General features: G+C 31.7%; 1 protein-coding gene across 1 annotated transcript; it reads left to right on the top strand.

The window, feature by feature from the left end:
* The first annotated feature begins 3,257 nt into the window (after nucleotides 1-3,257).
* LOC134698965 (glutathione S-transferase theta-1-like) lies at nucleotides 3,258-13,391 on the top strand. Its single transcript, XM_063560650.1, has 4 exons — nucleotides 3,258-3,498; nucleotides 10,629-10,759; nucleotides 11,870-11,989; nucleotides 12,904-13,391. Exons 1-4 carry the CDS (start codon nucleotides 3,376-3,378, stop codon nucleotides 13,262-13,264), a joined length of 735 nt encoding a protein of 244 aa, XP_063416720.1. The 5' UTR covers nucleotides 3,258-3,375; the 3' UTR covers nucleotides 13,265-13,391.
* The last annotated feature ends 1,001 nt before the right edge of the window (nucleotides 13,392-14,392 follow it).

Consider the following 14,392-nt stretch of genomic DNA (forward strand, 5'->3'; position numbering starts at 1 on the left):
CTCAAAAAGAAAACAAAAATTTTAAGTTTATTAGAACACATTCATTCTGTGTCAGAAACCTATGCTGTGTCAACTATTTAATCGCAATCCAAATTTAGAGCTGGATTCAGCTTGAATGTTGTGTCCATACTTGCCCCAACTGTCCAGAGTTCAACCTCTGCGGTCGTATAAAGCTGCGCCCTGCGGAGCATCTGGTGTTTGCATCATATGAAAATCAAGTACACTCGTTCATTTGTGTCCATAAAGGAAAAAGCCTCAAGATATGATGCATACCTTCTAGTTCTTGCTCTGTCAATAACCTCAAGTTCACTGGGGTATATGAGACGACAGGACTCTAGGAAATGAGAGTTTGAACATCTGTTAACTATTGTTGTCTTAATTTATTGAGTGACAAAACATCTTGAATATATCGTAAGAAAAAATACAAGACCTTTGCAGATAATTTGTAAATAATGCGTTATATTAGTATAAAAACAAGTCGGCCAGTAGGTTGACACAACTAGTACAAATTGTAAACCGCTTGTCTAATGAAATTTCAATCAAACAAACTCAGCAATGTGTTTTTAATCAAACAAACTCAGCAAATGTGTAATCAATCAAAAAGCCTATCGTTTTGATGACATCATAAGCGGTCTATTTGTTTTTGGAATCATTGCAGTCAATCAAAAAGAAAGGCATGTACCTGAAACATGTAATCTGTTACTGTGATTCGCATTTGTGTGGAAAATAACTTTTTTTGTCGATTTTGTATCAAAGGGTAAACAAGTTCATTTTTTTTATTTGTAACACAATTGCAATATTGTATATACTTAGTAAGAAAGATTATGAAAACACTCGTTTGCCGATGTTCAAATTTGTTTATGAAATTGGAAATAGAAATGAGGAAAGTGACAAGCAGACAACAACCGGACAAAAGACAGAAAACAGCCCAATGCCATCAATGGGTCCTCGTCAGAGCGGAAAAAAACCGACACCGGAGGTGGGCTTCATCCGACCCTTAAGCACAAATGTGTACTCGTTCTATAAAAATGAACGTCACACTAATCTATGCAACATGTAAATGAACTTAATTAAAAAAAAAATTAAGACTAACAAAGGTTTGAGGCTTTTGATGACTCGGGAGTCGCAATAATGCAACGTGGTTAAACATGTTTATTGAGTATCAACCATCCCCTATACATTGCGCCAATATAGAATAAATAAACACAGCAATACACAAAGTCTGAATACGATGTCAGATTAAGAAATCGAATCAGAATAATAACTACAAACTGGAGGAGTCGTTTTCGTATGATTGTCCAGTACAAGCATATGGTTAGTATATTTTTTACGTCGCCTGAAGTATTGTGTTGCATAATATTTAGCTCATTATAACCAAAAGAAGACGGGTTAAAACACAAAGAGGTGAGAATATGTATCGGTATTAGATTTTAGTCGTGTGTCTCGATAGCGGAAAGGTCGCTAAAATAGTACATCTTTTGTGATATTGTATACCCTCTTTATTTTGATATATATGTTAATACAGAAATTGGAATTTCAGTCCACACCAAAAAATAAAAAAAAAAGAATAAGCAAAACAAGTAATGATTTCGGTAGAAAAAAATAGTTCCATAGTATATTCATAGAATTTTGATATCCCTGGAGCCGTTTTTTCATAAGGTTTCAATTGCACATCCCTGTTAGTATATCTGTTCTTATTCTCATACGAAGCTGAGTTTATACAAAACTCCAGAAAGACTAAAATGTCTTTGATCTATGTTTGAACAGTTTTGGTTGCTGTATCTCAATTATTGCTATATTAACTTTAAATGTGAGTTTGGGTCAATTTAGTCAATAACGGACCTATTATCAATTGTCATACAAATTGGAGGTTTATCTAGTTTTAAAACCAAGTTTAAAATACCATTTTCTTGGAAAATATGACATTAGTTTTTCTTCGTTGGTTGACAATGTTTGGTTTACTTCCACTTTTTGAAATTACCTTTGAGTTTGGTACTTTCGTTATACTTTTTTATGCAGCAACCTTATTTCCTACAAAAGAGAGACGAAAGATACCAAAGGGACAACCAAACTCTTAAATCTAAAACAAACTGACAACGCCATGGCTGAAAATGAAAAAGACAAACAGACAAACAATAGTACATATGACACAACATAGAAAACTAAAGATTAACAACACAAACCCCACCGAAAACTAGGGGTGATCTCAGGTGCTCCAGAAGGGTATGTAGATCCTGCTCCACATGTGGCACGCGTCGTGTTGCTTATGTGATAACAAATCCGGTAAATAGTATAATTCGGTAGGTCACATTCATGAAAGGGAAGGGGATTGTAGTTACGACGTATAGAACATATCCGATATCATTTGTGAAACGGTTATTCCATAACGGTCAACCAACTTAACCAACAGTAACATATATTGACGATGTCAGTTATCTTTATGTTCGAGAATTCGCCAAAATTAATTATTCGTGTGGACTTGAAATTTAAAGCATAATCCAATTCAACAGTGACAATAAGATTATAGTCATATCAAAATTTGCGATCCTGGACAAATATATAAAGAGAGAAAAATATTATAAATGATTCAAATAAAGAGAGGCACGAATATGACAAAGGTATATAAGGCTGTTAACTTTTTATGACAAACTTGATAATTCAAACTGACAAACAACAGTTAACATGATTTTACACAGACAAATGAAGATTGGACAATAATAACCACAAGGAAAATTACAAAGGGTAGGGATAAACTCAGTAAAACGACTTCTAATAATACTGAAGTTATATGAGTAGAATCAGAAATGCTATTGCATCTACATCAGAGTAAATTCCGTTTAATGATAGTAAACTTACCATTCTCTTGTAGTTACATAACAGCAGCATCTATCGTCCTATACCTGTAATTTTTCGATACTATGTGTCTGATATGTATTTTATTTTTAAGGGCTTGTATTACGGCTAGTTTAGGCTTACTGCCTTTTAAAAGTTAAAATTAATTGTTTACGACTTATATTGCGTGATGTCAAAAATGTTTACAACATTTGATGATGGTTATCTACAAAATCGTCTAAATAATTATGTACATTATTTACCACAGATTTGAAAATTACGAATTATTGACTTAATTAATGAAACCAAGATGTGTTACGATACCCAAGGTCCTATCTTTTATGAACACATAAAAAAACATATAAGTATGTACCTGTTGGTTAAAAAAGATAAGCATTTCAGTCAATACTTGTGGTTTTAAAGATCTCAAATCAACCGTTAATTTATTTTTCTAAAATCAAGTAGTATTGATATAGGTTGTATCATACTAAAGTTTAAATTTCAGGTAAGACAGAACCATGTGAAATTACTCAAATAAAAACTATGGAAAACGGAGTTGATGAGAAAAAGATAAATGGATTCCATAAACATGACAAAGGTCCTATGGAATTATACCTGATTAGAATATCACCACCATGTAGAGCAGTATGGTTATACCTCTTACAGGTTAGTTAGAACATCGAAAACTATATTCATTAAACAAATAATTCATAGTTTAGTATACCTATTTTACAATTCTATCTACTAGTATCTCATTTTCATGATGATGGAATGAAAATTTTAAAAACGAAAAAGAAAGTGTTTGTGAAGTTATAACAAATTAAATTCTGTAATTCGAAATGATGTCTTACGTACAGATTATTATGTTCTTATTAAGTAATTTATATTTTGCATATGCATCATAATATCACCACCATGTAGAGCAGTGTTGCTTTATCTGCTACATGATTGTCGGCACATCGAAAACTATATATGTAAATATTCTTTTAATAAATAAACCATACTTTTGTAAATTATTTTCTATTCCTGTCTTGTCTATTTTTATGATGATTGAATGAATAAAATAAAAGCAAAAAAAAGGTTGATGTTAAGTTTAAACAAATTAAATTCTGTAATTCAATATGATTTTTCATGTATAGAAAAAAAACTTATGTTCCTGATAAGTAATAGATATTATGCAATATGACATTCTTATATAACCATCTTGATCAAATAACTGTAATGATAAATATATGATTTAAAGTACGAGTTGCTTAGTGCAAACTTGTTTAAAAAAGAGCAGAACATTTTATGTCAATACGAAATATATTTAAGGATATATGTTATGGTTGTCACCATGTAATGTGTTCACTAAAACAAAAAGGAAAGAAAGCAATTATCTATGCAGTATGAGCTTTGCTCATTGTTGAAGGCCGTACGATGACCTATATTTGTGAATTTCTGTGTTATTTTGGTCTCTTTTGAAGAGTTGTCTCATTGATAATCATACCACATCTTCTTTTTTTATATCTGTATTTCACTGCTAACTGAAATTCACCCTAAGTATATCAGTATATTTTATAAAATGGAAATGCACAAAATATAAATGACAGACGCAAAGTTTAAAAACATCCATAATCCCGAATGGAAAAATTATTTGTATTCTACCTATAAATTTCCGAATTTAAAGAGCATAAATAAAAAATATCAAAGCTAAACCCATATTAAGTATTTGTCTTCCTTAAACCTTTTTGGTTTTGAAAGACATAAACACACAACATCGGTTTAAATTCAACATTTAGTATTATTCTCAGGCAGAACTTTGGCATTTCGTGACGCAGTGCACATCAAAAGAATATAATTTTTGATATTTACCTATCTACTTATCACATATCAATTAAACATGTTTCTTCTTTAAAGGGAATCAACCAAAGAAACTAAATTATTTACTTTTTATCATATGCTTAAAGGAATATACTATATATTTGAATTTTAACTTTAATTAAATTAAAAGGTCAAACAAAATGTTTAATAGTATACATTTCTTTTTCTAAATGAATTGTCAAATCAGTCATAAACACAAATTGTATTTCTTTCAAATAGAGTATATGGGTTAGTGATCACCAGGAAGGCTCAGAGGCAAAATATTTCAAAATCAAATATACTTAATTATAATGCGGAATAATTATTGCTAAAAAGGATTAAAACCAACGAATAATTAACTTGCATTTTGAAGAGTTCCCACCTGGTTTCACAACTGTAATTTTTGCTTCAGTTTATGTGGGTTCCCTTGGTCGGTCTTCTTAATCGGCTAATTTGATTTGAATATCGGTAACTACTGTTGCTCAGATTATGTAAGATTGAATAGAAAGCGGTATGAATTAATGTTTAATAATTTACTTAATCACAAAAATTCAGCTAGTGAACAAGAACATGTGACAACTATCCTCCGATAATACTATTATTTACCCTTTTACCTACATGTTTCAGGCTGAACGGAAATAATTTATTTAAGTAGGTCATATATAAAGGCAACAGTAGTATACCGCTGTTCGAAAGTCACAAATCGATTAGGAGAAAATAAATCCGGGTTACAAACTTATATCGAGGGAAACACATCAACTATATTCGTGAAAAGGGGACGGGATTGCAGTGGCGACAATTGGAACAAATCCGTCGCCAACAGTGAAACAGATATTTCATAAGGATCAACCAACTGGATATGAAGTAAAAGTTACGAAGGGATAATTTCAACCTCGGCACTTGTAACTCTTGCTCTAAAAGATTCCTTGTGAGCATGAAATCGTATTACGAAATACAAATATAGGCAACAGTAGTATACCGCTGTTCAAAACTCGTAAATCTATGGACAAAAAACAAACCCTGGGATATCGTATCAACTGGATGATATATACTCCGTTTGTACATGGTGCTGCAATGTCGCTACATAGATATGGAAAGTTCACAATTGTGAAGATGCAATTATCTCTTTTGTCGTATTTTTATTTCTTTTTTTCAATCGAACCTCATTATCCTAGTTAATGTTTAGTGGTTGGTCAAAATATGAGGCAGACTTAACTGTATCTGTTGTATCCTTTATCTGAAGTTGGTTCGGATAATTGCGTTCAACATAGTCATCAACTGTAAAGTTATTTAGTGATAGAACATCATCTATATATCGTAAAATGAAGTTAAAGGATACTGCTATCTTCTTTTCTATCTGCTCTTGAAGTTTCCGAATAAAGTCAGGAAAATTGATCGATAATTATGTGTTAAGTTTTTAGCGGCAAATATACTTGTGTAATCAAATTTGACTGGAGAGAAGGGACTGAATCGTAACCCTTGGCTAGCGAAGATGGATATTCATATATATTACACTTATATAGAGTGTCCGATTGTTTCTTAAAGTTTTATTATTTTGGAAATATATTTGACACATGTAATAAAAGATAACTCTCAAACTCGTTTATGTGTGATGTTAATTGAAAATAATTTTCCCATACTATTAAATATATGAGCAAAACGGGTGTGTAACCCCAAAACATTCTTTATGTGTACGCATTTTGTTTGAACAATTTATTCAGGAAAATAATCAAATTGAATTTCAAAGAGTACTGGGGCTTTTCATTCACTATTTGATTTTAATTACCTTAATTTCCATAGGTATTCACTAAATGTTTAAATGTTTACCAATCTGTCTTTCACTTCTCCACTGGTTGTTATGTTATATGAAAATATTTATGTTTCAATGTAAGCCATGTTACAAATGTTTAAAATTCAAAGTACAAGTGTACGTTAACAGAAAAGATTTATGTGCGGAAAATAAATTCTCTTTAATAAGTTGATAGATATTAAAGGTATTCTAAACTATTCTAAAGTATGGACCTTGTTTTGGTCGATACCCGATATCCGCATGAATTTCATCCTTGAAAATCACTTAAAATATATCGTATTTCCAGTATTCCGAAAATAGTAATTAACAGTTATTTTCAAGTCCCATTTACATAAGACTAGAATATTCATCAACACATCATTATATTTATAAATAAAGAACTAGTACATAAATAATCCGTTAAAATAACTACTTAAGATACTCTCTATTTGTAACCTTGATCTCTTATTTAATTTTACAATAAACTATTATGCTACACACATAACTGGAAAATATAAGTAAACAAAATTCTAGGTTAATAACTTTTGATTTAAAACCAGACTTGTTCTTTATTTACAGAGTAATTTGTGAAAAGGAGGGAGAACTACTCAATTGCAATCAAGGGTAAATGTAAGAAGAAGGAAAAACACACTTCCTAATCATATATAAAGTTTCATAATTATAAGACAGAAAATCAATGTCAAAATGAAACTGATGATCAATACGTTTGCAATGAACAATGCCATTGGCAGATCGAGCGGGGGAAAAGGGGGGGGGGGGCGTTTAATGGGAACATTTAGTTGATTATATAAGGAATCACAGAAGCATGACTATAGCAGGCCCCGTCTTATGGCAGTTAGTGCCCCCTTTTAAAAAGTTCTGGATCAACCAAATAAAGAATAGCAATATATTCCTTTTAAAAAAAATCATATCTTTCAAAGGGTTACATCAGATATTCACTTACACCACAACGTCTTGGTAATCTCTGTAGTCACTTGTAACTAAAGGGCCGCCATACGCTGTTGTGCATTTCGCAAGAGATAATATTCATCCATTTTGTTAAATTAAAAATTTATATATTAAACATCGTTTATACTCAAATCATATTTTCCTTTTGTATGCAGTTTTAAACTGCAGCGATTTGAATTAAAATAGAAAAAAAAATGCCAATTAAAGTGCATAAATATCTTTTTATTATCGATCTTTTTAAGATTTTATTTTCATCTAGGGAACGCATGCTGGCACTTTTTTGGAACACTTAAAATTAAAGTCCCTATTGTACTGATAACTTCACAAGAAATCCATAGGTTAAAAAGAGTTCATCTAAAATTATACAGGTTTTATAATTCTATCATAAATAGGCTGCAGAAAAATTAACTAGTTATAGAATTACAAACGGATAAATTGTATGATAAGATATTTCTTTACAGATGGTATTTCAATTCATATAAATAATTCAATCATAAACGTCTTGGGGAACTTTATGTCGGTTTTGTAAATATACTGTAGTAAAAATCTTAAGTAATACTGGAAAAGTAATTCAATAAGAAATAAAGATATTTTATATGATGAATTTTTCGGAATTGTTAATAACGTTTGAATATGTATTCAATACTTGTATATATTTTCTTGATCACATACCATTGTAACACGGGGATGACTGATGTACCCATATTTTGACTATTTTATTTATTATGTCTGTTTCGTTCACGCATCGTTGTAAATATAACAGAATTTGATGAGACTGTCATACAAAGTGAGAGATTTAGCGCTATAAAACCAGGTTTAATCCACTATTTTCTACATTTAAAAATGCCTGTTCCAAGTCAGGAATACGATAGTTGTTGTCCTTTCGTTTTTGTCGAGCCTGCGACTTTTGTCGCAGAAAGCTCGACATAGGGATAGTGATCCGGCGGCGGCGGCGGCGGTGTTAGCTCACTTCTTAAAAGCTTTATATTTTAGAAGGTGGAAGACCTGGATGCTTCATACTTTGTATGTGGATGCCTCATGTTACGAAGTTTCTGTCAGTCACATGTCCAATGTCCTTGACCTCATTTTCATGGTTCAGTGACTACTTGAAAAAAAAAGTTAAGATTTTTTGTAATGTTAAATTCTCTCTTATTATAAGTAATAGGATAACTATATTTGGTATGTGCGTATCTTGCAAGGTCCTCGTGCCCGTCAGACAGTTTTCACTTGACCTCGACCTCATTTCATGGATCAGTGAACAAGGTTAAGTTTTCGTGGTCAAGTCCATATCTCAGATACTATAAGCAATAGGTGTAGTATATTGGGTGTATGGAAGGACTGTAAGGTGTACATGTCCAACTGGCAGGTGTCATCTGACCTTGACCTCATTTTCATGGTTCAGTGGTTATAGTTAAGTTTTTGTGTTTTGGTCTGTTTTCCTTATACTGTATGCAATAGGTCTACTATATTTGGGGTATGGAATGATTGTAAGGTGTTAATGTCTAGCTGACAGGTGTCATATGACCTTGACCTTATATTCATGGTTCAGTGGTCAAAGTTAAGTTTTTGAGTTTTGGTCTTTTTTTCTATTACTATATGCAATATGTCAACTTTATTTGGTGTATGGAAATATTTTATGATCTATATGTCAGTTGCGCAGGTTTTATTTGACCTTGACCTCATTTTCACGGTTCATTGCTTTGTGTTAAGTTTTTGTGTTTTAGTCTGTTTTTCTTAAACTATAAGCAATAGGTCAACTATATTTGTTGTATGGAAAATTGTTAGCTGTACATGTCTTCCTGGCATGTTTCATCTGACCTTGACCTCATTTTCATGGTTCAAAGGTTAATGTTTAGTTTTCTTGGTTTGTTAAATTTATGTGACAGTTGTAATAAAGCTTTATACCTAGGACTATCAACATAATATAAATGATTCGTAAAGATTCATTAAAGTGAGAGGGTTGGCGCTATAGAACCAGGTTTAATCCACCATTTTCTACATTTTAAATGCCTATACCAAGTCAGGAATATGACAGTTCTTGTCCATTCGTTTTTAATACGTTTTGTTTTTTGATTTTGCCATGTGATTATGGACTTTCCGAATTGATTTTCCTTTAAGTTCAGTATTTTTGTGATTTTACTTTTGATGACTTTTCGGCTCTGTAGATTTGTATTTTATCTGATTTCTGATTTGCATTGCATCGTTTTGATTTGTCCGCCACTGATAAGACTTATGTAGACGAAATGCGCGTATGATGTACTAATTTATTAGCCAGGTATCTTGGATGAGTTTTCACTTAATGATATTCGCTTTTAATCGTTCAAAAATACCGAAATCCAATAAAAATATAAATCGGAGAATTCCATTATATTGACACCAATGTGCTAACAAATCAAATATACATAATAGATAAAAATCTCAAAGAAACAGTCACAGCAGTCAACATTGTGTTATAAGTATAGTCACTATAAAAACAAACAAGAATGTCAACAACAATAAAATGAAAGACCGGAATAAAAAAACAAAAAATTACCACCGCACAACAACACATTGGCGGGAGGCATATATACCCAGGCACGCCAAGCGAATATTACCAAAATTTATTCAACAGTAAAGGTTGATCATTTACAGAGGCAAATAGAAAATCTAATGACACGTAATTTAGACGATAAACAATGTTAGAACCTAATATCTAGACTCCAAGACCATCATGTGGTATTGTGAAGTTTTTATGGATTATTTACCAACACGTTTTTGGTATCTTCCGATTATCTTTTTATAGTAATAAAATTAACCAAGATTTTTCAGCGCATTCCATAACATTTAATGACTGGTGTATCTCATTGGTGTATTATATATTAAAAGAAAGGAAGACTATACTTAAGGGAGAAAAGTCTAAAGTAGAAAATAATATGTAAGTCTTTTCTTATTGAAAGGGGAAAACGAAAATCACAATAGTTCATAAAACACTTCAAAGAAATCTTAAGATTGAGCAGTACGAGTCAGAGCAAAAAAAGAAGGGACTTTTCAATGTCTGTGACAATCTGTATTTTTATTAATTGTCACAAGCCAATGCAAAAAAGTATGCGTAGTTGGGGAAATATATTCGTGATCTAGTTATATATTTTTATAATCTTTTGTTTTTCGCTTTTCATAATTACATACCGTTGTTATCTTTGTGTTCTGTTGTTTTCAGCACGAAATTCCACACATTTTACATGATGTAGACTTCTCAAAGCATTCTACGAAGATACCCGAAGTGTTCAAAAGTCATTCTCATCAAGAAGTTCCTTTACTAGTAGATGGAGACATCGTTGTTTTTGAAGGGTATCAATTTTATCAACAACAACAAAAAACTCAATAAACTTAGTTTAATTTCTCAGAAATATATTTTCTAACATTCAATCTTATCATATGTACTTCTCAACTGTTTAGAACCAAGGAATAAATCTTCTCTAGTTTTTCACACATTAAGCACTTTTTATAAAGTTTTCATTGAAATATCTGTTGTCATTGTGCATCACTGAAGAGACCCAAGTTTTCGAAAAAAGTAAAAACACAAAAATACCGAACTCCGAGGAAAATTCGAAAAGGAAAATCAAAAATCAAAAGGCAAAATCAAAAGTCCAAACACATCAAACGAATGGATAACAACTGTCATATTCCTGACTTGGTACAGGCATTTTCTAATGTAGAAAATGGTGGATTGAACCTGGTTTTATAGCTAGCTAAACTTCTCACTTGTATGACCATCAATTTTATCAACGAGATATACACATACCGTTAAATGTTATTTTTATATATATCTATATATATACATAAGTAAAAAATATGCCCTCACTCTTTGAATTTTTTGCACCAGTTAAAACAGCAATTACAGGTCTTTTCCATTTATTATAACAATGGAAAAGGTCATGACTTTTTGTTTTATGATTTATAATCCTGGTCATTGCGTTCTCTAGATTGGCGCTTATAATTTGCAGTAGTCTAGAGCATTTTCTTTTCTAGTATGTATGAATAAGCCATGGTGACACGGTATATTTTACATAACTGCTATACGGGAGTCTTATGAGGGTTTTTTCCGATGTGCATTGAATGACGTTAACAAAAACTAAATAATTTGTATCGGAAAGGCTATACACACTATAACTTACTATGCATTTGACTATTGATTGTAGGTCTAGACCTGAAATAAATCTCAGAAAAATTAGCCCTACTACAGAAACTGTTTCATTTGGTTTGCTCGAGAACATAGATATAAAACGTTTTAGAGTAACCAACAAAAAGGTCGAAAACATAACCCACGAAAATAAATGAATCCACGGTACCTAACAACCTTGAGCCTTTGTAAAATTAGTGGAGAAAAGTTCACAGTACATATTAATAAAGAAACTTTGATGTTTTTCCTTTTGTACATTTCTGAATTGTATTTTACAGACAAGCTATTTTGCGGTACCTAGCGATGAAGTATACAAATTATGCCGGATATGGATTAAGTCTTCAGCAGCAAATGTTATCTGAATCAGTCATTAGTTGGTGCTTTAGTGAAGTACACAGGTATATTTGTAAACTATTTGTTCATTTTCCTTTTAGTCATTAAAACAAAATTTAAAGATGTAGCCATTAATATTCTAGAGAATGTTGTGAATACCCAGCTTAAGTCCGAACTGAGCATGAACCAAAGGAACGGCTTCTTCATATATACCGATATCTTATATTTTTCAATAGGTTAAACGAACTTGATATTTTGGTCACACTTTTCTCCAGTACGCTTATAATGACAACACGTGCAACTTCATGTTTTCATTCGACCACTGAATTGTCTTGTCTTTTTTAAACTAATTTGCATTGCCTTTCTGTAATAATGCCTTTTTAACCTTTTTATTCGAGCGTCACTGATAAGTCTTTTGTATCTAAGAAACGCGCATCGATCGGGCTTTCAAAAGTTTATGCATGGTATCTATGATGAACAAAACATACACCTTAAACGAAATATTGTTAATTTTGGTTTTTTGTTGTTGTTGCTTAATATGTTTATATTGTTTTTTAACAATAGCTGCTTCTAAAAGTACAAAACACATTGCATTTTATCCTGCAATTGGGTGTCCTACTATACAGATACAGCCCTACAGATTCGAGATTCTTTTTTTGCGAATCCATCTTTAGCGTAATGTGTGATTTTGATATTACTACGCGGGCCTCAAGGGATTACAAATCGAAAATAAATGCTTAATATGTAAGTTTTTGTGTTTTTCAAAACACAAACAATTTACAGAATTAATTGCAGTATAAAGACAATAACTGTTTAGTGTCTTTAAATATCAGCTGTATTTGTACTCGGCTCGAAACAGGTGTAGTAGCTCGCTAAAAGCTCGCATACACCTTGTTTCCTAGCCTCGTACAAATACAGCTGATATTTAAAGACACTAAACAGTTATTGTCTATAAATATCTAAAATGTTTTATTTTCAGGGTAATTGGTTATTCTTACATTTACCCACAATTTTTGGACTACTACAGTCTCAAAACAACTGAGTCAAATGAGTGTTTAATTGAACATGGACTTCGTCAAGTGACAAAACTTCTGGAAGTTATTGAAAATCGGTATCTGATGAATAATAAATATCTAACAGGACCAAGGACAACTATTGCTGATACTTCTGTAGCAACTGTGTTAGTGCTCTTAGAATGGACAAATTTTAATTACAAAATGTGGCCGAAAGTGGAAGCATGGTTAACAAGAGTTAAACAACATCATTTCTGGGACGAAGTTCACGTAACACATGCCGACTTTGTGAAGGATATCCAAAGATCAAGTTTGATATATGACTAAGCTTTTCTTTCATTCAAACATGAATCAGAAGAAACAATTTGTTATAAGAATGTCTTCGTCTGCTTGCACCATTTGTGATTAAATTTGTCTGCCAAAATATGTAATAAATTCTGGTAGAGTTAATTTAGTATACGCTGATTCTTTAAACAGTGCTATATAGTGATTCAGGGAATCCGGTCTATTCATTCGTTATTTTGTCCTTTTGTTTGTATACGACTGCAAACAAAATCTGCGCTCGTATTACGTTATGGTGATGTCTGTGTCGGCATCGGAAGACATTTTGGTTCGCAGACAATAACTTGAGTATATAAGCACATGGTTCATTCTCACTAAAGGATGTTTGGGATTGTTTTTGAATGGTTTTGTTCAACCGGTTTTACAACAAGAGCCAATAAAGTTCAGTTTTCCTGGTTTGTAGAAAATTGTTTTTTCGCATTCAATAAATGTAGGATAAGTGTCGTAGTTGTTTGGTAATTAGTGGCAAGAAAGGGTACAACATAATTGTTTGTCTGGTTTTAAAAACAATAACTTGAGTATCAGTCCATATATAGCAATTTCAAATTGTGTTTAATTCAAAGACTTGAATTCTTGGGGTTCCTTAATATGCTTAATCTAATTGGGTATTTACTATTTGAATTGATGTCATATTAAGGTTCAAATTTCAATTAATTTCATCAAAAATTCAATTGTGATGTTCTTTAATATGCTAAATCTATTGATGTATGTAGTTTTTTTTTTTATATTTTGGGGCTTGTTTTCAAATTGGTCCTCATTCAGGTCCAAAGGGTTACGAATAAAACTTTATTTGATTCCATCGAAAAATTAATTATTGCTGTTATGTTTTTCGATTTTGGACTTGGTTTTCAAATGGTCTTGATCGGGGTCCAAAATCAAACTTTGTTTGATGTTATGAAAGAATAAACCATAATTGTTCTTTAATATGTGCAATTTAACAGTGATTTAACTTTTTGATTTAAGGCGCGTCTGGCATATATATACTAAATTTAGTCCTGGTATCTATTATGAATTTATTTCAAACTGGTCTACCTTAAGGTCCAAAAGCATCCAAAATTTTAACTTGGTTTGTTTTTAACAAAAAAAATCTTGGAAGTCTATAATATGATGAAT

The sequence above is a fragment of the Mytilus trossulus genome, unplaced genomic scaffold (genome assembly GCF_036588685.1).
Source record: "Mytilus trossulus isolate FHL-02 unplaced genomic scaffold, PNRI_Mtr1.1.1.hap1 h1tg000024l__unscaffolded, whole genome shotgun sequence".
NCBI lineage: Eukaryota > Metazoa > Mollusca > Bivalvia > Mytilida > Mytilidae > Mytilus > Mytilus trossulus.